Source organism: Electrophorus electricus, chromosome 19 (genome assembly GCF_013358815.1).
Source record: "Electrophorus electricus isolate fEleEle1 chromosome 19, fEleEle1.pri, whole genome shotgun sequence".
NCBI classification, from domain to species: domain Eukaryota; kingdom Metazoa; phylum Chordata; class Actinopteri; order Gymnotiformes; family Gymnotidae; genus Electrophorus; species Electrophorus electricus.
The window spans coordinates 10,094,556-10,118,471 of record NC_049553.1 but is presented as its reverse complement, the minus strand read 5'-3'; the positions used below and the strand labels follow the sequence as shown (position 1 = coordinate 10,118,471).

The 23,916-nt window shown below is 44.9% G+C and overlaps 3 protein-coding genes across 6 annotated transcripts in view; 2 read left to right on the top strand and 1 right to left on the bottom strand.

Moving 5' to 3' along the window:
• Positions 1-226: 226 nt before the first annotated feature.
• ccnb3 (cyclin B3) lies at positions 227-7,046 on the bottom strand. 4 transcript variants are annotated; one of them, XM_027026453.2, is made up of 12 exons: positions 6,892-7,046; positions 6,533-6,615; positions 6,365-6,448; positions 5,681-5,784; positions 5,382-5,502; positions 5,173-5,271; positions 4,972-5,064; positions 4,604-4,741; positions 4,340-4,495; positions 1,749-1,928; positions 973-1,103; positions 227-672 (listed from the first exon to the last, which is right to left on the bottom strand). In XM_027026453.2, exons 2-12 carry the CDS (start codon positions 6,605-6,607, stop codon positions 606-608), a joined length of 1,248 nt encoding a protein of 415 aa, XP_026882254.2. In that variant the 5' UTR covers positions 6,608-6,615; positions 6,892-7,046; the 3' UTR covers positions 227-605. The 4 variants fall into 4 exon arrangements, with proteins under 4 accessions (XP_026882254.2, XP_026882253.2, XP_035375959.1 ...); XM_027026452.2 differs by having other exon boundaries at positions 6,897-7,046; XM_035520066.1 differs by having other exon boundaries at positions 6,902-7,046.
• Positions 7,047-8,591: 1,545 nt separating this feature from the next.
• On the top strand, positions 8,592-14,920 carry si:dkey-171c9.3. Its single transcript, XM_027026451.2, has 4 exons — positions 8,592-8,636; positions 10,572-10,655; positions 10,822-12,657; positions 12,864-14,920. The coding sequence occupies exons 2-4, from the start codon at positions 10,572-10,574 to the stop codon at positions 13,020-13,022; spliced, it is 2,079 nt and encodes a 692-aa protein (XP_026882252.2). The 5' UTR covers positions 8,592-8,636; the 3' UTR covers positions 13,023-14,920.
• Positions 14,921-15,807: 887 nt separating this feature from the next.
• The window catches only part of tnfsf10l (TNF superfamily member 10, like), a 17,861-nt gene continuing 9,752 nt past the window's right edge, over positions 15,808-23,916 (top strand). The window contains exons 1-2 of the mRNA XM_027026463.2: positions 15,808-16,153; positions 22,665-22,814. Coding sequence (XP_026882264.1) covers positions 15,959-16,153; positions 22,665-22,814 — 345 coding nt within the window. The 5' untranslated portion in view covers positions 15,808-15,958. The remainder of the gene's footprint in view (positions 16,154-22,664; positions 22,815-23,916) is intronic.

Sequence of the window (23,916 nt, the reverse complement as noted above, 5' to 3'; positions counted from 1 at the left end):
GTGCATAATCAAAAGTGCAGTGTTTACAGCCGAAGTTTGAGGTAAATCTCTATAATCAGTGAGGTCAAACGGCCTAACATTTCATTAGCAAACAGGCTGTCCTCTAGTGGTCAATCTCTGGAACTGAAATCTAGAAATACTTTTATTTACCAGTGTGGTTCATTTTTAATTTTCAAATAAACACCACTACAGAGTTAAGAAATATTAATTTTAATTAAATGCTATGCATTAAAAATTGTAATTTTACAGACTTGTAAAACAATTAATACAAATATAACCAATATTTACAGACATGTATAGGTTACATGGTTTAATATTGAAAATAAGACTTTAAGAACATTGTTTATAATTGTAAAACAATTGTCATTAATGTACTGCAGCATTAGAAGAGGTTTCTGTAACATGTCCTTGCATTTGATCTTGCTGAGGTTACACATTATACCATTTTTTTTCCTGCAAACTTGTCTTCAACTGCATTTATAATTCTTTAAAGCATAAACTGTAAAATACACTCGTTCTGTAACCACAAACACCACAACAAACTTTATGATGTACAATATTAAATACAAATATTTACATTAGCAATAAGATTCTTTGGCTTTGGCTCACTTCAAAAACGTCTCCAGCTTGTCCAAGCTCAGCGTGGGTATCAGAGCGACTTCAAAGAAAACCCTGCCAAGAGAACCAAGGGGATATTTAAACATGAGGGAGAAGATCTGAGGCGACACGGCAGCTGTCGACCGGGAGCGTTCAAATACGAATGAACTGCTGCGCTGCTCAGACACCTCAAATTTCAAAACATCTGGAAGGGAGCAGGGAAAGCCAAATTATAAACCAAAAGGGACCCGCGTGTGGAGGAAAACGTCACGGCCTTGGGGCTCGGTGAACTTCGCACTCTCCTAACGCACCGACTCGGTCCCAGCCATCCGAACACACCGCACCGGTAAACCTCAGGATGGGGGCGGGGCTTACTTGTGGGAGTACTTGCTGCGGATGGTGGCCAGCTTGGCGTCGGGCGTGCTGCTCAGCATGCGGTGCAGGTGGCGTGCGACGGGCCCCAGGTCTTCTGCACGGTAGCCCGAGTGAAACTGCAGACATTCGCTCTGGCGGGAGACGGGAGACAGCGCGTGCGTCACCAGGGCCGTCAGGCACAACGGGGCCGCCTGCTTCCCCCAGGCTTTTGGGTCTTGTTACCTTAAGCTGGCAAAGCATTTTAGACCGCTAACAAACTGCCAGTGTAATAAATGGGCTTTCTATTTCGACATCAAACAGGGTGTGTGTGTGTGTGTGTGTGTGTGTGTGTGTACCCTTTCAGGCTTCTAAAATGAGCTTTTACTGCAGACCAGGTGATTTCACCTTTAATTCTAACACAAGACCACGCTGTACTTAGCAATGAACTTCAAAAAACAACAAAATACTTTGCCACCATTGAATGTCTTAACTGTTACTAAGAAGCTAATAATTTAATGACAGAGTGCTGTGCAAGTTTGTCTCAGAGTTGGGAGCCAGGCATTAGCATACATAAACGCTTCACAGTGGTTAATGGAAGAGAGTTTATTAGGTCCAGCCTAATTCAGTTCTGTATCAGCAAGTCCAGTCCGCAGAGAAGTGATGAATACTGTAGCCAGGCTGGAGCATAAGCGTTATAGTCTTACTGCAGTGGGTGTGTTCTATGGGCCTTTTAATGGCTCTCAGTGTGTGTGTGTGTTTCTGGAGAACAGGCAGGTGCCACAGACACACTCACTCACCCATCCTCCAAGGTCCTTGGTCACCAGGGCAATCAGCAGGCAGGCAGAGGCCAGCAGTGAACCTCGCACGGGGACGAAGCACATGTCCATCAAGCTGAGCTCACACACGAAACGCGCCAGCGTGAGTGTGTCCATCCCAGCGTTCACACACTGCACACAGGACACGAACGCACAGCAGTCCTGACGCACATGACGGCATTTAAACACAGACACACCCCTGTCAGCAGCGCAACATTTCACCTAATGATTAACCGTTACGCAAGTTAATGCAATTAAAAACTATTCTGGAGTTCTTTTGTTTTAACGGGAGTATATTACAAACCTAAAGTCAGTACTTGCGAGTCTGTTCAAATGCTGGGTGTTGGGCGCAGTGTGGGGATACTAGTCACATTAGTTAAGGAAATCAGTGCACACCTGCATTCTGAGTTGTACCGCGGAACATGATTATTGAGTGATAATTACACTGCCCTGAGTCAATAACAGCACTGGAGCACCGCCTATAACGGCCGATTCCCCAGTTAATTCAGCACATTGGCAGGGAGGGGAGGCTCTGTCAGACACGTGCATTTCACCTCTCGCTCTTTTGCACCCAGGTTTGGTTTAAATAGCCCATTTTAAAACCGCTGTGCAGCCCTGAGGACAGGAGAAACATGGCCGAAGGGGCTTATTTACCTAGCGTGCTTCACTGTGTTATTTAAAGTTAATATGCTGCAAGGAAAACAGCCATGGTGCCATCCTGCCTGTGTGGGTGTGCGCGTCTGTCTGTCTGTCTGTCTGGGTGTGTGTGTTAGAAATCCTGCCTGGACCTGATGAGCTTTGAATAAAACTGCACAGAAGTCATTCCTCACTTTTGGTAAGCAAGGAATGTTATTCCCCATTTTTGTTAAGAGTTTGTGACAACTAAGAAACATGGAGCCATTTGTTAAATAAATAGGCCTAATAATGCAGTAAATACAACATTCCAGCAGCTGTTTTGTCTGATTACGCCACGCCGCAACACTACGCCAGCAGCATAGCAAAGTCAAACAGCAACGCACAGTGCAGCACAGCTCTCTAGAGCCGAGGACGCCCCGGCTCCACAGAAAGGCCAGACTCCACTATAAAAAGACCAGCATGGTTCATGAATTAGAGCAGAATACCGACAGCTCACAGTCATTATCAGCTTGCTTCAGAAAGCAAGAAATACACTCGTAAATGAGCTGATCAAAGAAGGTGCCTAACCGCAGTAAGGTGTACACAGTCTATCCTTGTGTGTCCCTGCACTGACTCAGGAAAGATGCTTCTCTGCTCAGGCTCAGTTCATCTGCCTCAACGCAGCTCATGAAGTGCACAGATTTCAGATTCCACTGTTGCAAACAAAAACGTTCCCAGTAAGCTCAAAAAAATAAAAAAATCACAACCACACAGTGATATTACTGTCACAGGCCTACACACAGGTGCACGCAGCCCCACCCGCTCCTGAACACACACTGAATTAAGGACCCTGCCTGCCACCCACACTCCCCCCTTGGGTTTCCCTCAGAGGAGGGTTAGGAGAGGCTGTTCTGCTCTGGTTAGCGCAGGTCTGGCCTGGCCTGCGCCTCCCCACAGGCTGCTGAGATCCGAGTCCCACTGCAGTCTTGCCTCTCTGAGCAGGGAGTTAAACTCACAATTCAGAACCTGCCGCACACAGAGATGCGCGTCTTCCCCCCTGCCGCCCATGGACGGAAAACGCATAATACGCGCAAGGCTGCAGAAAAGCCGTCTTCAGCCATAAAAAGGGGCTTCTGTACAGTTACCATATCTGCTGCACATTCCCCGTTCAGCAAGGAAGCGGCAGGAAGCGGAGAGATCATGCTTTATTCCGAGAATAAAGAGAACCCCGCTGTGCGGATTTTAACGCACACCCGCGGGAGACGCAGGGTCAGGGGACGGAGCAGGCACGCCTGCTCCGCTCGCAACGTGGGCGGAGGCGTGAGGGAGCATGGCTGCCTCCACCCCTGCCCCGCCTCCTCTCGCCCCGTTCTCATGCGTGCCTGGCCACATCTCTCCAGAGAGCGACTGCCCACACACAGGACACCAACAACTGCTCAGCCAAAACTCGCTGACAGGAGTGTCCACACTCGACAGGCCCAAGCCCCGCTGCACTTCACCATGTTCATGCAAGCCAGACACTGGAAGCAGGCGTACCTCCGAAGGCTCTCCATTAGAGGTTTTCCGCCAACATGGTGCCAGGGCCAAAATCTCAAAACTATTCTGCACTTTTCTATTTTAAAAAAAAGAAGAAAAAAAAGAAAAAAAAAAAAAAGTTTGCCATTTTCATTGTATTTAATTTCATCTGCCGATTATCGCAAGCTACTGCATAACATTCATAACATAAAAATAAACAAAGCACTTACCTGAATGGAATGATTGCGCACGACAATCTTTCTACATTGCATAGGGATGCTAAGAGAGTTCATTCCCACATGCTCTCAAAACAACTAAATCGTGCCAACAAAGAACTGTGATCCATGTTGTTTCTCGTCCAGGGTAGGGAACACTCCCGCACATGCAAGCCCCGCTGCTGTGTGTCGGGGGGGCTGCCCGTGACCCTCCCCTGTCGCACTCACCTTGGCGTAGCGGCGCAGGAAGCGGTAAGCCACGGGGATGTTGATGTCAAAACTGAGTGCATGCAAGATGCTCATTTCCATGGCAATGAGCTGAGAGCGCTTGTACGCATCATCACAGATGTACAGGAAGTCGTCAACACATGGGGGTAGCCGCTCCTGAAACAGGAAGTCCAAAAGGGCACGTGGGTATAGTTTGTCATTTATCTTGCAGGACCTGGCACAAAACAAACGCTGTGACAGAAAAACTGAAGCAGGCCGCCTCACCTCAAACTTGCAGGCGAGAAGCATGGCCGTGGAGCCAATGAGCTGGAGGGACTCTCTGCTGGCCTGGACCACAGCCAGGTAGTGATCGGTTATCTTCACCGCTAGGTAAAGCGTCTCGTGATTCAGCTCGAAATTCTCCTACAGAGAGAAAGAGGGACGGAGCGCCAGGGATTGAGAATACAGGGCAAAATCTGTTGAACCGTAAACGGGATTTTATGGAATGTAAAACAGCACAGCAGAAATGCCAAAAGAGCCAAAGTGTGGTGGTCTCTGTGAGGGTTTTCAGCCAGCCGATGTCCCGCGCAGCCCTGCCCCACCGTAGTGGAGGTGGACCAATACACTCCACCGCCACTGCAACTTCCACCCACCTGCACCTCCACCAGCCAGTCCACCAAGACAGCTCTCATGTTCTGGTTCAGGCCCGCCTGGCTGCCCATGTAGTCGTGCAAGACATGTTTCTCCTGGACAACGACGGGTTCAGTTTAAGACATGCAACACACGACGTGGCTGTTCTACGCTACTCTGAGCAAATGAAAACAACAACAACAACAACAACAACAACAACACACTTCTCTGTTCTTGAGGTAGTCAAAAATGTCTTTGGCGTATTCTGGCGTGTATGTGCAGTCATTTGAAGTATCAGAGTCGATGTCAAACTCTGGGGGTATCTGTGGATGCAAAAAAACTTGACGTTTCAAATGTTCTCAAATAAAGCTAGAATTTCTTCATCTCTCTGAGCTTTTCGCACACTTCCAAAAGTAGTTTTCTCCGGACTTACCTCAGGTGGCAGGAGACGTGGCAGGAAGGGAGGACCGGAAACGGGCTCCTCTGGTTTCTCCGCCAGGGACACTTCGCTCTCCGCCACCACTGGCTTGTCCTCGGAACTCACTGAGGCAGACCTTGGGACCCAATGAAAGATTACATTAGTAATTACGCAGAAGACATTAGGTTACATTAGTACAGTAACGTGAGGGGTCGCTGCCTCACACAGGGGATGGAAGACAAACAAGCAAAAGTAAACAGGTTCTCCACTTCATAACCTTTAGGTGTTGTGCAAATTAGCTGTAAAATCCTTACTTCTTTAGGTTGGCTTCATTCTTGGCAGCCACTGAGGTTTTCTTCTGCACCTTCTTGATCAGATCTTTCTTCTTTATAGGGTTGCTAAGCTCGAGCTTGTGAGCCTAAAGCACAAGGAGACTTGGTGTGTTAGGATGTTGAGTTCTACTTCTTAAGATCTTCCTAGGTGCAGGCCTAAGAACCCTGAGCTTTACCTGTGAGCTCTGCTTTTACTATGTTAAATGTCACACAAGAAAGAACAAGGACCAGAACAGAAGACACCAGGCTCAAAATAGATATTAGGCCATCATGGTGAATAGCATTTGAAAACACCTTTTCAATGAAATTCAGGTTCACCAAGGGATGAACCATCTCAATTGAGTGAATACATACTGTGCACTCCTGTCACGAAAGTTAAAAAGGACATAGACTAACCCACCACCCGACTCAAACACACCCTTGGTAATAAAAGCAAGATATATTATTGTACACTGGTGCACGCGCACGCACACACACACACACACACACACACACACACACACACACACACACACACACATTCAGCACTTACTCGCCTGACACCTTCCTCATCACCATCAAACTGAAGAGTCAAAGAACACTGAGAGACAGCCTGGTCAAGCAGATGAACAGGATAAAGCATGCATGCAGCACACACTAGCCAAGAGCTGCTGGCGTGTCACTCACATTAGTGATATCAATAAACGCGGTCCTCTTCCTGGGAGCTCCCTGAGGCGGAGAGGATGATCGCTTGGCCTGAGAGATGTCCGCCTGTAGCACACACGGGTTTTACACTAAACCACAACAACGAGCAATAAAATACGGGCTTTAACCGGAAGAATAAGGAGCGTCTACCTGATTCTCCGAACTTCTGGCGCCTAGTTTGGGGATCTTGCTGGTCGTGGGCTTTTTGCCTCTCGAAAATGGCATCTTTTTTCCTGAAAAGGCCGAGGTTTGTTAGCTGACCTAACCTAGCTATCTCTAGCTAGCTAGATTCATATAGTTACGTATACGTAAAGCAATATGCTGTTACGAACGTGCACAAATGCCGCTAGCTAGTCTTGCAACAGTGAAACAGTGTACAGCCGGCCAGCTCATTAGCCCGGGACGAAGCTGCCCGCTCAAAGCGAGCCACACCAAGCAGCAGCTGCAGACGGTTGCTTCCAGCTAGGGTGAGCTAGCAGGAAAACAAAAGGTGGCAGATGCTATCTTACCTTACCTTACCTTGTGAACTGATACAGTTCCTCCGTATTACTGAACTCAGCTCTATCAGCGAGCTAATATAAATACGGACAATTTACGCTTCTGCAAAATATCTTGAAGCGCACATTTGTTGCACCAATTCACGTTTTGTTAGTAGCGCGCGTCCCAAAACCTGCGCACGTGTTGTTATTGGTCAAGAGCGCCAACCTGTAAACCAATGAGCGCCTGTCTAAGATGCCGTTGTTAGGGGCGGGGATAGTAGAATTTTCAAAAAAAAACCTAGCAACCAATAGGGGGGGAAAGATGCTGACCGCATTTCAATACGGAAGATGAGTCAAAAAATGTAATTTCCTTAGCTGTTATTAAAAGCTCTGTCTCTTACCAAATGGACCACTTTAAATTATTTTACTTGTAAATCGTTAAGTTTGTATAAACATTTAATAATCACGTATATAACCACAAGATTTTTTTATTGTATCCTCAGAAACCTGTCCAATCACAGCATTCTCAGGGTCCTCACGCGTGGCATGTTAAGTTCAAATAGGGCTGTAGCCCCCTAAATGTTACTGAGCCCCGTCTCCCTCTCCTCATAAGCATGCATTATTAGTTTAAATCGTCAACAGTTCACATTCATTTTATCATATTCGAGCGAGTCATCGTGTCTCCAAATTAATACGGTATTGGGGCTTTAGGACCTGGGAGAGGTGCAGCTGCCGTTCAACAGCCCTGAAACCTGAACCACAACTTGAGTCTGAGATGTAAATGTTGGGCAATCTGTAACAACATTGGCTATCGCTCTGCACTGCTTTGCTAAAATCATAACCAGTGTGTGTCGCGATATGTGTGCGACCGTGTCTCTGTGTCCGAGAAGGTTCCTGAAGACTTGAGAAAATATGTCATTTGAATGTCTCTTAGAATAGTCCGAAATGTAATCTTATTGGCATAGGAACCCCGATGATTGATGAAGAAATGCTAATGTAACGTTTCTTTAAAAGCAAACTAAAACGACACTAAACAATGCAGCATTTAGGGCAGGTGTTAGTGGATGGTTCTTTTTCTCTTTTGCAATTTTTCCGTGTGGCTTAGCCCCCTTATTTCTATACTGTCCTGCACTGTAATACACAGGACGCTGCTGTCCTGCACTGTGCAGTACAGGTTCCAAAGAGGGGAGAGAAGCATCAAACATTGCTTACTGCTGCAGGCTTAAGTTAATATTTATTTATTATTTGTTTTAGTCCATATCCCTCTCCCACCCTCTTTTTCTACATTCCCATAGGTTCCAATTATAAAGGTCTAGAGAGCACTGCCACCAGTTGTTTTTGAGATATGCCATTTGTCATCATAAATGCCATCCGTTCCCTTATTTATTTATGTATTTATTTATGTATTTATTTATGTATTTATTTATTTATTTCTTCTTCTTCTTCTTCTTTCCATTATTTCCCCCTGAAGCTGGGTTCAGTTACTGCCCTCTGTAAATATTCTGTGTTGGCCCAAAAGAACACAACTCTGCAAGTTACATTCTGTCCTTCTCTTTCTCTCCTTCATTTTGTTAGTTCTGTTTGTGTATGAGTAGGGTCTCCACACACACACACACACACACACATATACACACACTCACACACACATACACACACGCGCACACACACACACCACAGGAAGTAGATTCAGGCTCATAAAAGTAACTTTAGCCCCATCGTTTTCACTTCCGCTTGGCCTTACTGCAGCATCTGACTGATCTCTGATATCCGTGAAGGTATGAACACGCTTTTTTATTCAAGATTTTCTCAAAGCAAGTTTCTAATTTGCCATGAACAACTATTGTCTTTCTCCTTTTACTTCTTAAGTCTAAATATCTGAACTGCAGCAAGCTTTAACTAACTATATCTGTTTAACTTACATGTAGAAATGAAAGAACAAAGCAAACCTTTATTTTAATATCAGATTGTTGAGATGTTGCATTATATGATTGGATTATGTCAGAAAGTTTGGTTTCAGATAGTGTTTGTGATGTTTAAAAACCATCTGGGAATGTACACATTTTACATATCCTCCAACCTTCTGCAGTGATCTAGATCAGTCATCTCTTCATCAGTGAGTCTTTATTATCTGCATTCCTTCAACCTGTCTTTGAAACGTCACCCCGACCGATGTGCTCCACATTCTTTTCCCATTACAGCCTTCTTTATTCTGTTCATTTTTCTTTATTTTGACACAACAGGAAAGGGTGGATATCGTTCAAGTTTATGCCCCCACCCTTATTATCTTTTTATGATGTCCCTTGAGACAACATTAGCGTGTAAGAACAAAGACACAGAATTTGAAAGAAAGAAAAGAATCCCTGTTGCTAATACCCATACCATGGTTTTTTTTTTTTGTTTGTTTGTTTTTGCATTTTGGGAGTATGCCTTTGTGTTGGGAAAAGCACAGTCACATGTGCATTCGTTATTCCCTGGCACATTGAAGGTGCGGAAGGCCTGTGGAGGAAGGTTTTCAGCTTTGTCATTCCGCTGCCAAACAAATCATACCATAGCAGTTTGTACAAACAAGCAAGTGCATATCCACCCTACAAACCTTCTAGATGAAGCAGACAACTGTTGTCCATCTGTCTGACCTTGTTTAGCAGTTGATCTCATATCAGATGGAATATGAACTCACAAGAGCTGCCAGGTCCAGTTGAGTCTGTTCTACACACTTAAAGAAAGAGAACATCTCCCAGAGGCTCCAGAAATAGAACATCAGCTTAGAACATTTTTCTTGAGCTCCAGAAAGAGAACATCAGGTTAGAGTATCTTCCAGAAGCTCCAGAAAGAGAGCCTCTTCCTGTCCAGTACATGCTCCATAAGAACACTGTACTATAATATCATAAGGGGACTTCAGTTCCTACTTGTCAGGTCAGTGTGCTTCACTCCCTATTCACCTCCACCTCTTAGTTCCTTTGACATATGTGGGTACAATGTTCCGTTTGTTTCTTTAACCATATAAAAAATATAACACATTGAAAATTGAATAGTATATTTGGACTTCAGTTTAGAATCTTATCATATTCTGTTTTCTTACTAGTTTACTCTTATAAATGAAAAGTGAACTATCTTAGACAATCTCAGATCAAAACCAGTGAAACCTCTGTCACCATCAACAGACACTGTCTTTCCTGTCAGTCACATGACCCAGTTCCTGCAACTGCACAAATTCATCCGGTGATCATTTGTGGTTCAGAGTGCAGCTAATAGCTGTCTTCTGGCACTGCTCTATGCTCGCCATTTCATAATTTGTTGAAGGTTAATGAGGTCTATGTCTTAGGTGGTTAAAACTGCTCTTTTCACAATAATATCTTCACCCTGATATACAGTTAAACATATCAAGCACAAATTTTAGAATCAGGCGCCATTGTGTTTGTTTTTTGGTTTGGTAATATGGCATACGAGATAAAACACCTTCTATTTAAGAAAACATATTGAAGGCTCTTTTTTTATCCCTAATGAAGACTAAAAGGTATTAAGTATGAAAAAGTCTATAAACTATTTTGATTTTTTTTTGGTAAACCTGTCAAAACCTGTATAAATAATATCAAATAACATAAAATATTTTTAAAAGTTGTATAAAATAATACTAGAATGTTTCTGCTACACTGTAGCATCAGTGTATCATTTTCTCTTTCCTTATTTTTTATTTATTTATTTTTTGACAGATGATGACTGAAGAGTGGTTGTGCAGTAATCTGAAACTTTGTCAGCTAGCCACTGATACAGATACTGAACCATCTAATGATGGGGTAAGCTTTTATATTTACAAACAAAATAAAACAAAACTATACATTTTGCAACAATAAATATCCCATAAATTTCATACTATCAACCATGACCCCTGCTCTTTTTAAAAATACCCTGGATGAATACTTTATTTGTTAACATGTGATTGTGTGGTTTTACATGTTCTAGAATTCAGAAGATGTGGTGATTAATATTCAGAAACAGCCGGAACTTGATTACGACCACTCATCTGTCTTCAGTACACTAAAGGCCTATAGCGATGCCTTATATGAAGCCTGGGGTAGAAGGTCAAATTTCAACAAGCAACGCAGAGATCAGAATATTTTGGAACCCAGTCATTTACAAGCGGACGTTCTTGACCATTATGCTGAGATGTTATGTGGAGATATACTGGACGTGGCTTTGAGGAGAAGAGGTGCCCAGTCCACTGACGATGGCATGGGGTGTCCGCCTGATAAAACAGATAACAAGCAGTCCGAAGTGATCAGGCTAACCATGAGTAATCAGGAAGGGCAAGCTATGAGACTAGCATCTGAGATTTATAGCAGGGCACTGGAAGAGATAGCCACGCATAACAGCCTTACAGGCAGCAGGTTGGGAGAGCTATCGAATGTCATGCTGCCAAAACACATGGATCAAACAGACTCCATTAGTGAAGTCCACAGTGAGCCTGCGCAATGCATTTGCTCTTCTGCATGCCAGCCTGGAATGGAAGTAGACACCAAGAAGATGGATGATCATGACAGGACACACAGCCATGACAGGCCTATTTACGATGCATGTTCCAGAGACCAGACCTCTGGTTCTGCCATATACTACCACCCTCTGAATGGTATGGCCTCAATGGGCTCGCTTGACTACCCCGATGCACCCCCGAGTACTCCCCTACTCCCAGGAATGATGAGGAGCAGGGATAGTTTCACCCGAAAGCTAAAAGGAGGACTTGCCAAGGAGTTCATGCCCTCCCCACCTCCTCCGACCCCTAAAGACCAACAGGCCGAATCCCTGCTGGAGGACAAGATGGCCGAAACCGCCACAAACAATTCAGAGTTTGTGGTTCGGCTCATGCGTTCACTCACAGTGGCATGCGCACAGTGTGGAGACTTGGATGAGGAAGAGCAGGGGATTAGAGATGAAGGCAGGTTTCAGACTGGGATTTCCATGCTGTCAGACTATGCAGCCAGGCTCTCTGCAGATATCATCCACTGCATCACTACAACCCAGCCATGTGTCAATATAAAGGAAGGAACACCTATCAGAGATGTGCACTTCCTAGCTGACCACTTGGCAGAGGAAATTCTATTAATGTCTATAGCAGAAGTGATAGGCAGCAAGGGACTAGATGGAAAAGTAGAGGAAAACAGTCCCAGCTTCTATGCAGAAGAACAAATGCCAGATGCAGAGAATAGGACCCAAGTGCCTGGTAATGCACTGGTGCCAAGATCGAGTCCAGATGTCCCTGCTATGGAGGTACTGAGAGACTTCTCTGGCAAACTAGTCACCAACATTCTGGCTCAGTCTTTCTCTGAACTGGGAGTGTGTGCATTACAATACTCCCCGAGTACAGCAGCAGAACCAGTGGGGGGTGCTGTAGGGAGTAATCTGTACCCCAGTTCTTGTCTGGATACGACAAAGTGTCATCAAATCACAGTTCTTGACTCTGTTTCCTGGGAATTATTGCGTGATTACATCACAGATGATAGCAGAGCTGCAACGCTGACAGCAGAATGTTCTTTTGCTGAGAGCACCGTAGACGAAGTTCTTCAGTGCTCCATACAAGAACCTTGCGCGTCTCCTCTAAGATATCAGATTATTTCAGATAGATTCAGTTCATCGCCTCTTCATCCAAGGACCTCAGAACATACCGTGATGAAGGGCATTTTATCTGACACATGGCACTATGAGCTACAGGAGCTACAGTGCATCCTGCTCTGGGTTGCAGCATCCCACATGGGAGTGTCGGTGTTGCGACTTCATCTCCCTGAAGGTCACGTTCAGCAGCAGGTATGGAACATTCCTGTTCATCAGTGGAAGACTGCAATACATACAGGCATTTTATTAACTGTCAGTCAAATCTTGCTATTATAATGGTGATAGTGATTCTCATGTTTTTATGCACCATCCTAATACGGACGACACCCATAAATCTGCTTTCTTGAAACAATACTCTTGTTCTTGTGGAATGTGCTAATTAAAGTGTTGTACCTCAGCTCTGCAGCCTTTCCTTGCGGGCCCGGTTTCGTGGCTGGACAGCGGGGGACCTGATGGGATCTCTCCTCCAGTACTATGAGGATCTACAGGCAGCCAGCAGAGGGCACTGTAAGAGTTCTGGCTCTCTCCTGGGGCATCTACTGTTGTGTGTAAACTGAGCTAAACCTCACAGAATCAGCGTTTTGATTGCGTGCTGATTCTGCTCAATTGATCCTGTAGCAGAACCTTTTAAAGTGACTGGGTTTGAAAGCATCAATCACAAAAGCCTACAGCTGAATGTCATTACAATTCATTTTGCGTGAAATGCTTGTATCTGAAGAGCATTCAAGCTGAAACCGTTTTCTGCAGCTACGGATTATTGTGTTGTAGATAGAGCAAAGACTGACACATAGATTAGACAGTATTGAATGTTGTTCTGAAATCTGCAAGTTAGAAAATGAACATTATTATATCTTGCTGATTTGCCAGTGTGTCCAGTGTACCCTGACCGTGTGACCGTCACTAACCTTTGTGCTTCATGACCTGTGTATTGTGTTGCATTCACTGAATGTCCTGCTTCTTCTCTGCTCATCTCACACTGTTAAATTGTGTATTTGTACTTGAGAGTCCTGTATTGTATCATTGTTGCACCTTGGTCCAAAAAAAAAGAAGCAGCATCTTGTTGCAATATATACAAAGTATATGGAGAGAATGACAATAAAACCTGAAGTTGAAAAATGATAGAATTGCATCAGGCAGTGAGCAGAGAATTCTAGCTAAGTTGACCCAGAAACAGTTTTCCTACCCAATACCCCAAATCTCTGACTACTTCTAGTATTATAGCAGACAGACTGAGCTTAATGTAACACCACGTGGACGCATAATTGTGAAGAAAGGAGTCGAGGGTTGTGACTCGATGAAGATCTCTCCCAATCACAGCCACCCGTACAACCCCCATCTAACACTAATAAAGAGCAACAGAACAATGATGAAATAATGCAATACAGATGGTTCGAACTCAGTCGTAACCAATTCCATTTTAGCACGTTAATATGAATTGAGGACACACTGACATATCTGGCTCACAGTCTGATTTTCTAGGATCAGCCCCTCCAAAGCAAACCGTGAGCTTGACCGCAACAAACAAAAAGCTGAAACTGATCTTGGATCGGGGTAAAAGGGCAACCTCGGCCAGCACTCCACTGACACATTCTTGGAAATAAATCCTCAGTATTGTGTCAGCAAATATTCTTCCATTTATCAGCATAATGAAGAATCGTGGTTAGGATAAACATGAAAAAGGGGGATGCCGAAGTAGAGTACGACACCATCACGTCCCACTTGGTGATTGAAAGGGCTGTTATGTATGGTGCTTTGGAGACTGGAAAAGCAGACTTTTACAGCATCCCATTAATACTCCCAGAGCACAGATACCTAACGTGGCAGGAATGCGCTGTAGTGAACTCCTGCTTCCCACTCTCTCCCACTCTTGGCGACCACTGCTCGACGTAACAATACAACACACGTGCACGCGTGCACACAAAGGGTGCTGACAACGCAGCTGCGGTGCAGAGGAGACACAATGGGTTTCAGTCCGCCCCTCTTACAGCATCTGGAGAAGGATTTGTTCCAGTGTCCAAGGGAGTTCCACTGCCACAAAAGAGAAGGAGCAAGCAGGGATGGGAGCCCACAGGGAGAGACATGGAGAGGGGTGAGGAGGGGACTGGTGATTACAACAGCTAAGATGTACGGGCCCGACTGGATCGTGGGGTCTGGAAAGTCTCCCAGTGCTGATAGCCCCGCTTTTCTCGAGGGCGACAACACGTCGATTTATTTTCCTCTTGCAAGAGCCAGGAATATGCACCAGGGCATCCCCCCACCAGAGCACGCCAGCCACATGGGTCTTTGTGAACACACACCTTCACACACTGCCTGTCAATCAGGTGCTGCGATACACTTCATTTGGGCCGGTGATGATGGACGCAGAGAACAGTTGTATTTATATGATACAGTAATTGTACAGGTGATGGAAAGAGTCCAAAATAATCTATAAGATGAAATAAATATTGCTAAATAATAGAAAATCTTTTAGTATGTTCACTGGTAAGACTGGAGTTTTTTTGTTTGCTTGTTTGTTTGTTTTTGTATAAATTAGTTGTTTTCACAGCAAAGGATCAACGTGAACACAAAAACGCCATTGTGTTAATGATTGTGCACAATTAATTGTGCGCTTAAGTCGACTGTTTCCTCCCGGCTAACACCGGAGATCTGAGGAGGGCGTTACCCCGAGAGGTCTAGCTCCGCTGACCGCAGCCCGGGTCAGCCCGTGCGCCAGAAACATCTGTCTCTCATCTCCACCGAATCTGTATAAGGCAAACACACTCAGTTCACCCAAGGTGCACTTCTTCGCTCTGCAGCTGTTTACCGCAGAGGCTGATGGAGAGACGCGGCGGTCGCGCCGTGATATTTACTGTGCGCGTATAAGGATACTGAGGAGGTTCCGTGTACCTCGTTTAAGCAGAGATAGTTTATCTCGAGCGTGGAGGGATGTGTAGTAAACTTTATGGAATAGATAAAGGTTATTTATTAAACGAATCGAACTTACCCAAGACAAAACGCATGTACCCTAGTTGTTGGTTTCGTTTCCTTTGAGTCTGTGAGCGTGTATGTGTGTGAACAGGTTTGTGTAGGTGTGTGTGTTATTTGTTTTGTCTCTATAAAAAAGAGCTGAACCCGTTAGCTGTCTCGTTAGGGTTAATTTCATATGATATTAACAATTTTACATGTTTCTTTGTACTTTCCATATAAGAGCTCTGGATGCCTGGTGCCTTCTGTGCGCATGTGACGAAAAGAGTTGATACGTCCCCATCACATCTTTAAAAGGGGTTAACGCATCCCCACTGCATCTTAAAAACTTTGACTCGGCCCATGTGAGGTCTTGCAGGCTTCAGACTTGCCCTGCCTCCCTGTGCAGTCGCTCGCCAAGAAGCGAAGACTGCCCTCCCACGCCACGCACAGTGAAGACCGAGGTTGTTCACAGTCCCGCACAGACACCGCTTTTATTTGTTTGTCAGTTTTTTGTTTTTTTTGTTTTTACTCACGACCTAGGAATGCCATGGCTACTCAGAACAACCAGGATTATTTCAGGTCGGTTAGCAGCGAGTCGACCACTTACATGATGGTTCCGGCGAACAACCGCCGGGACTCGCCGTCAAAGTTATGGATTGCGATGGTCGTTATTGTGGTGGTCGTTCTGCAGATAGCCTCGACCACTGGACTCTTTGTCTACTTAAACATGTCTTTATCGCAGGTGAGTTTATCCGTTTTACATTTATCCACACTTTTACCCTGGTGAAAAGTTTTCGTATCTTCTAATCAAATCACTGTCTGTATAAGGCACTAACTAGCGTTGCGAGTAGCTGACATTTTCACTGTAGCCAGCCGTTTACAGAGATTATTCAGTGTTTTGTTTTTGCGCTGCGGAATGTAGGGATGAAGATGCTTTTATTTTACAGACTCTGTGCGCATCAGCTCAGCAGGTTCTTTTGCATGTCAAATATCAATCAACACGAGAATCGTATCAGCTATCACTCACTCGTGTGTTCCTGTCGCAACGATAATAAAAAATAATGTTTTGTTTCATTTTAAACATTTCATTTTTATTTCTATAGATAATAAACAATAGTTATTAATAGATCTTAAGTACATAAATAATGACAAGCCCATATATTTGTGATAGGTTCTCTAATTTATGCAAATTCAGACTAGTCCCTGTCTTGACAAAGAAGATATTCCAGGTATCCTGCTCAGCGCCATCACTCACGCTTCCTGACGATTCTTTACTGGCTTATCTGGCACTGCCACAAGTTTATTGCACTACTTCCTTCTTTAAGTAGAAAACGTCTCTCGTCCAGGAAAGCAGATTAAAGTCACAGCTTATGCTTCTGTTTCTGCGAATCTGCCAAATAGGAATTCCAGGCAGTTTCAGTGTGACTTCATTAGACTTGTGAATTGCACTGTAGGAGGGATTCCAGCAAATCTGTGCACTGCACCGCAGGCTCAAACCTGTTGCACTGCTGTGTAAGGCGTAGGAAACGTAGAGTTGTTTTGCTATCTCTGGATCCTGCAGCCCCTATGCTGCTTTTGGATGTTTGACGGGACTTTTTCGCGTTTAGTTATAGACACTGTGGTTAGGATTAGGGAGTGAAGGTCCCCCAGGCCTAGCCAAGGACAGTTTGGGTTTAGGCCATTCAGTGATTTGTAATGTATTCTTCTTCTCCTCATTGTTTAGTTTGTTTGTGGTTTTGGTTACCGTTACCTGCGTTGTCATACAATGTCATTGTCAGTATGGTATTCAATTAAAGGATAGTTTTACTGGTTTTCTAAGAAAACATTATTTCCCATCATGATGAACACAGCACAGTCTCACATGTCTTCAGATGTTCTGCTCACCAGTGTTTTTTATTTTCTTGCCTTACCTCTTATTAACCTTATTTGACAGATGTAGCTATGACCACAGAGACTTGCAGAAATGCCCGTGAGAGTCAATAAACCCTGACCGAATACCATGCACAATTCTAAATGATTGGAAATAGCCATTTTTAAAATAAATCTGGGTTGGAAAACTGTGCTATATTGTGAAGGAAAATAAGGTCAATATAATAGAACTTGCTGAGACCAGGTTCCATCATACCCGGTAAGCCATGATGGTTTCTGAACAGGAGGGGGAAAAGATCCCTCTAAAAGCCTGTAAGCAGCAGGGTGAGGCCAGAACGGCAGGCTGTCCCGGAAGGGTATGCCTCTGCTGCTGCGTTGGCGGTTCTAGCAGTTTCTGCAGAACTACAGCTGTCCCGAGCAGAGGTTGAATTGAGTCAGCCTGTCTGTTTTAGGTCGTGGCACTCGAATCGGGGCCCGTGACGAATCCGTGCTGGTGCTGGGGGGCGGGGCGGCGCGGCACCTGGTGCACGGCTCCTTTTCGCTCGCGGACTGGATGCCAGCGTGTGCCCACTCAAGGTGCCCATCTCTTCCTCTCCCACCCGACTGCACATGGTCCATAAGGGCCTGAAGGGGCTCTCATCACCACTAACAGAATTCGGTGTAAAGTTATACCCTGCAAGTATATGTTTGGCTTTCTTCTTCCAGTGCCCTCATGTAGCCCTCCTGTGACTTTGCCTTTTGCCAGGATTCTGACAAAGCCTTCGTCCATCGTTTTTATTTCCCTTCATGTTGGTCTGTTTCCTTTGTCTCTGTCTTTTGCTTTTTTTTTAGCTTTTTCTTCCTCCTTCCACCCCTCCTCCACCCTCAGCCCTGGTCTATGTCTTAGTATAAACTCTGGGTTGTATTTTGAACAGTCTTTATGCAGCTATTTTTGGCTGCTTTCTTTGGGGATTCGTGTTACGCCATGTTAGCTAGCCCCAAGGAAGCCATGGATATTTTCCAGTGGGACACAAACTGTTTTACAAGATTTAAACTTAAAAGCAGCACTAACGCATGCCCAAAGCTATGGGTGAATATATTGAACTTAGATCAGCTTAGAACTGTTTTAGTCCCTTTTTATTCATTATTTCTTGAGGGCAAACAGAAAGCATACATTAATAAATAAACACTAAAAAGACCCCAAATCATTCTGAAACGCAGCGTTACCGATGGCAATTTACTTCATCCTCACAATCTGTTAATTGATCCATATGCCCTGGTGACATGGTTATAATGTCTTTATGATGACTTGGGTTTTTAATAAATGGATTTAAAATTTTCAGCTCTAGTGATAAAGTTTATACAGCTCTAGTGATAAAGTTTATATATTGTATACACGCAAAAAAACACAGTCTTTAAAAAATGTTTGCATGGATTAAAGATTGTAGTTTATAGAGAGCGCACTCGCTTAACCAAGGCAGAGCCATTAATTCAAAAGCAGGGAAAAAGGGGTACGATAGTTTATATAAGCACACACACACACAAACACCCACACAAACACACGCAGCTGCCGCGTAATGAGCAGTCTTCAACACTAGCGTAAATATCCTGCGTCCGTGCACAGTCGAAGCAGCCGGATGGCACGACCTCCCAGCAGTTCTGTCCCGAAGCATGTAAACATCTCCGTTCAGGCACATGTTATCCAGTCCCAGAGAACAATGCTGCCCCAATAACGAGGCCACAGTTTACTACATCAGTACCGCTCATAAAAAGATGCTATCTCTCCATTAAGACCCATTAGTGGAGACGTCACACAGGGACACGGCGGAGGAAGCTCTCCCTAATGTCTGCCTTATCCTGGAAGTGATGCTTCTGGAAAAGAGCTCTTTAACTGTCGGCATTGTACCATCAGAACCGATGTCCGTTCTTCTTCCTTTCTCTTTCTTTCAATTCGATCAAAGCTGTGGAAGGAAGGCTGGACATGCGCCGTCCTGCCAGACCCGCCAAGTGTCCCAAGTTTGAATATGTTCAGTAATTGTTCCAAGCTGTCTGCTTCAAGTCTGATTTTTGTATTCATTAAAAACCACATGAGGAATTCCTGTCTCGCCTGAGCAGGAATCTTTGGTGGGTTTCGGGTCCGGGATATCAGCTCGATTCCACTGTCAAGCCCATAGTTACTATTCTGGAAGCACTCTGTTTGGTGAGTCAGAGTTGAAGTCAAGCAGAACTGAAGAGAGCAGGACCAAGAGCTGTTTGAATGACCCTGGGCCCTTTGAAAATGCCTTACAATGCCTCTTCTAAATGGGGCCCATCTCCACTAGTCATTTACCAGAGATTTACGAGTCTGTGTGAATAGCCAAAACAAAGATGATTATGTGAAAAAGGATGGTTTTCCATAGCAACTCAGCGTAGGTTATTTTTCGCCGTTGGCATTCCCTGCTCCTTGATCGTCTTTTTGTTTGTTTTAGGGTTTTTTGTGGTTGTGTACTCAGGTTGGAGCTTCTGTGCTATTGAACTGCTGAGACTGCACTTTGAATTCCCCCTGAGCAACCAGAAACTAAACCCATATGAACCCATATGAAGCTTCCGCATTAGCCACACCTTACAGTCCTATCAGACAGCAACTCCATTATGCACTGATTTCTGAGAAACGATGCAAAGCCTGAGCAAGTATGGCAGACAAAGTCTCAGTGGCATAAAATACATACAAATTAAAATATCTTTCCAGTAATATTACATTCCAAATGCTGTCACTCCTATTACTACTAACAATGCTGTGGTTAAATATGTTTAAGACTTTGTCCACTGAGATATTTTTGCTCTTCATGTGAAGAAGGACAAGGCCTGTTTCTAAGGGTTAAGATCTTGTGAGTAGACAAGTGTAGTGTGAGAGACTTCTGGGTCCTGAAAATGCCATGTGCGAAGAAAGAATGCTTCCTGAGCGGAAATGTCATCTAAGGCCTGTCCAGGCACCTGCTAGCCTCGGGGTTCACTTCCAAAGTTCCAGGGCCCCGACAAAGAGCTGGGAGAATGCTTCCTGAATCAGTCAGAGGGTAACCTTCTCCTCAACCCTACCTGCCAAACTCAGAGTGCTTTCAACTGCGCTATCTTTCTGACGCTTATTTATTTAGTTTCAAATTTATTCATTTACCCTTCATTGTAAGACTTGCTGTAAAGCACTCCAAGCCTCAGCAGTTGTACAAACGGTGCTATTTAAATAAATGTCTGCCTTGAGTTGAGGGATATATGCTACTCTGGTTTTCTTCCTTTGGTAGCATGGGAGAGAATTAGGGGGGGGAAAACTCTTGTATCTGGGGGAAGACAGAGGGAGACAGAGTGAAAGATGGAGAGCCAGCGAAAGTTGGAGGCAAGAAGACAGAATGAGAGCGAGAGAGAGAGAGAGAGAGAGAGAGAGAGAGAGAGAGAGAGAGAGAGAGAGAGAGAGAGAGTGCTCCTGGCACAGACTGAAGTTACACGCCTGGTTTCTTTTTTTAATCCTTCCCTGAAAAAAAAAAAGCAGCGAATGTTGAGTGAGGCAGAAAGTTCAGCAGTCATGGCTCCACTCCACTCTACCCCCTGGCTCCAGAATCCAGGGGCAACACTGGAGTATTGTTTCCCGTTTCCTGCTAGCCTCTCTGGGATCAGAAACCCACTCTCACCCTTTCTGGACCCCACACTCGCATCCCTACAACCGGCAAGTTAATGCCACCCATACAGTGTTTTACTGTAGATTTTATTACCAGGCTCAGGCTTCTGCTTTACATGTCAATCCACTGCCTGCAGCTGAGCCTGTGTGAAGGATCATGTTCATCTGTGTATCGGAGGAGCAGCTTACATGTGTGAGTATTGACAGCATCGATTAGGGCTTATTTGAGTGTAGCAGTGTTCACCAGCGCTGTCGGCGGCGTGGCCCGATGGCACCAACGTGCAAGACGTTGCTGTCACACAGCAGTGAAATGCACCTTGGACTGGTGCTGTCACATCAGTCCTCATAAAACAAGCCAGCGGCTCCTTCGGGAGGATCATAGTTTGGCTACTGTTTGAAGATTGTCTTCTTGTTTTCTCTGGTGTGACTTCAGGTGAACACATCGAGTCCAAATCCTCTGAAACAAAGTACAAATCGTGACACACAAGCGAAGCAGACAGTAAAACACCAGAGGAGTTGTTTCAGAGTTGTTTCAGCGTGGCGTCGAGGACAAGCCCAGCAAGCAAGAACAGTTCTAATGAAAACCACAGGTCCTAACCTTTGACTATTACAAGAAAGCCACAAAGCTGGAATGAGATTGGCCCTTGAAAAAGAGCTTGGATGTCACTGAACTCTGCAAGTCCCAGACAGACTTTACAGCTTGGTTGAGCACCAGTATCCAAATCGCAGACTTAAGCGCCATATAAGTAACTGCAAGGCTGGTATAAGCTGGAGTGAAAGAAAGCCCCATTTCCCGTAAAAATGCCTCACACAATGCAGGGGCGAGAGTTCTTCTGTGAAGGGTAAGCTCCCCCTCTGAAATCCAAACCTTGATAGAAACACATGATAGAAACCACGAAACTGACCTCGGATCAGTCTGGTGCATTTTCCTGCATGTGTACCCAAATTGGCTGAGGGGAAAAGCCCACATTAGTTGCTTGGTTTACGCTGTACACTGTAACATCATTACTGAAACAACAATCCACGCCACACACGCACTCTGTCACGCTCCGGAGGTGACTGTTAAAGAATCATTAAGACCGAATGCTGACCGTGACGCTAAGCAATTTCTGACTCAAGGCTTCAAATTGCAGACAGAGCTCCTTAATGAGAGATCACTTGCAAATATTCAGGATTAGCAAAAGTAGGTTTGGGAAGAAAAGCGAATAGACTGAGGGAGAGTGGAGAGGTCTTGTCTTGGGGGCAAGGTCACTTAAATTTGCTCTGTCAGAGTGAGGTTCTTCTCCAGTTGGCTCCAGACCTTTGAAATGAACATACCCTGAGTGGATTTCCTAATAGCGAACCCCAGAGCAAACGCCATTACTCCCTCCCTGTCGAATGGGTCAGGACCAAATTGGCTCCTAGTTTTGATGTTTGACCCGAGACAGCGTCCCTGTTAACCATCCCTCTGGTCTTGTTCAGAACATTATTAAGGAGTTCTCTTGGTATTTTGAGGATTAGCTGGGGGAATTAACCTGCCTGGCAACTGTTACAATCTCTTTGTTAAAATTTATAGGAGATTTGATGAAAATTTTGCCTGTGCGGTGTCTCACTGTTGGTACTGTCATTTGTAGAGACAGAGAGAAAAGGCATCTCTTTATTGGGGGGGGTTGAAGGTGAAAAGCTTATCAATGTTTATCAAGTGTAAATGAGATTTAACCCTCATGGCAATTGGCCCATGAGGAAGGTACATATGGCCAAACTTTATTTCCCTTGGCAGGTGAAGAGCCAAGGGGTGACCGAGGAACTGCGATGCCTGGGATTGCTCAATGCCCTTGATAAAAACAGGGACATTCCCGAGGACCTGGCCCAGCTGTTTGGAGAGCCCTGCATAAAACTGGCTGAAGGCATCAAGGCTTACATCTCCAAGGTGAGTGCACACCTTGACACAGTTCTAACCACCAACATTACATTATGCAACAGCTGCATCGTCAGCGATTCTGTGAATGACATCTAAGTTGTAGCCCTTAAAAGAAGATCGTTTCACTGTTCTTGTAGGCCAAAGCAGTAGACCGTTTTTAAAAACCTCCATGCTTCACGGGGTAGCTTTCTGTTACCACAAATGTGTCCAGACAAGTCATGGAAGGCTCCTGGAGTAGGAAGAGGGGACGCATGACTCACGGACCGCTTTAAGGCATATGGGGCTTGTGTCTGCTCTACTCAGCACGGTGCTGACTGAATCACCCACATGGCCTTCTTGTGAACCAGCAGCCATATGCTGAAACCTGAAGTGTACTATCTGGACTTCCCCTGGCACATCTGGTCGGCACCGTGTCTGTATTTTTCATCTTTCTAAGCCTGTTGCTTGTACCATGTCACGTCCTGTGTGAATGGACTTAAAAGTCCACGAACGGTTTTGCAAAACAAACAAACAAACAAACAAAAAAAAACCAGATCTGAAGCTATTTAAACATTTTCCGGTTGGTGTAAATTTCCTCTTTTTTCCGTTGGAAAGCTCTTTGTTTCGGCACTGCCTGTCACATGGTGCTGACAGAATGTCCTGAGCCATGCTGTGAAAGCGTGTTTATGTGCAACTGCTCGCCAGCATCTCCTCATGTTCCTTATTGCATGCACATGCCTTGGGCTGCTCTCCGCTCATGCCATGCACCGTAACGAGCACGAGAGGAGGCATGTTTGGATTCATTCTGCATGGCACCCTGCTGTTTACAGTCCAACAGCCTTGTTTTTGACATACTTAGAGACTTTAGAAAGCATGTCACCCCTCCCAACTCGCTCCTTCTCTGTTATATGCAACCGACCACGCACAGCGTCAAATCTTTCACTGCTAATTGTGTGAGCCTGCAAACAATTTATTGGTTCTGGGAGTCAGAGGCATTTGGCCCTTAATTCAAAACACATGCACCACTTCTGAGAGACATGCATGCAATTATGGTCCCCTAAGGAATGTCCGGCTCGAGTAAGGGGGTCAGTCACTGGAAAAGAAGAAAAGGTAGCCATACGGACAGAGATTT

Coding starts and splice junctions, on each gene's coding strand:
- ccnb3 (XM_027026453.2), bottom strand. CDS start 6,607: ATGCCATTTTCGAGAGGCAAAAAGCCCACGACCAGCAAGATCCCCAAA. Junction 1,929..4,339: donor TCCTGCGCCGCTACGCCAAG/GTGAGTGCGACA, acceptor CATGTGCGTCAG/GACTGCTGTGCGTTCGTGTC. Junction 673..972: donor CGCAGCAAGTACTCCCACAA/GTAAGCCCCGCC, acceptor TTCTCTTGGCAG/GGTTTTCTTTGAAGTCGCTC.
- si:dkey-171c9.3 (XM_027026451.2), top strand. CDS start 10,572: ATGATGACTGAAGAGTGGTTGTGCAGTAATCTGAAACTTTGTCAGCTA. Junction 10,656..10,821: donor CTGAACCATCTAATGATGGG/GTAAGCTTTTAT, acceptor TACATGTTCTAG/AATTCAGAAGATGTGGTGAT. Junction 12,658..12,863: donor AAGGTCACGTTCAGCAGCAG/GTATGGAACATT, acceptor GTTGTACCTCAG/CTCTGCAGCCTTTCCTTGCG.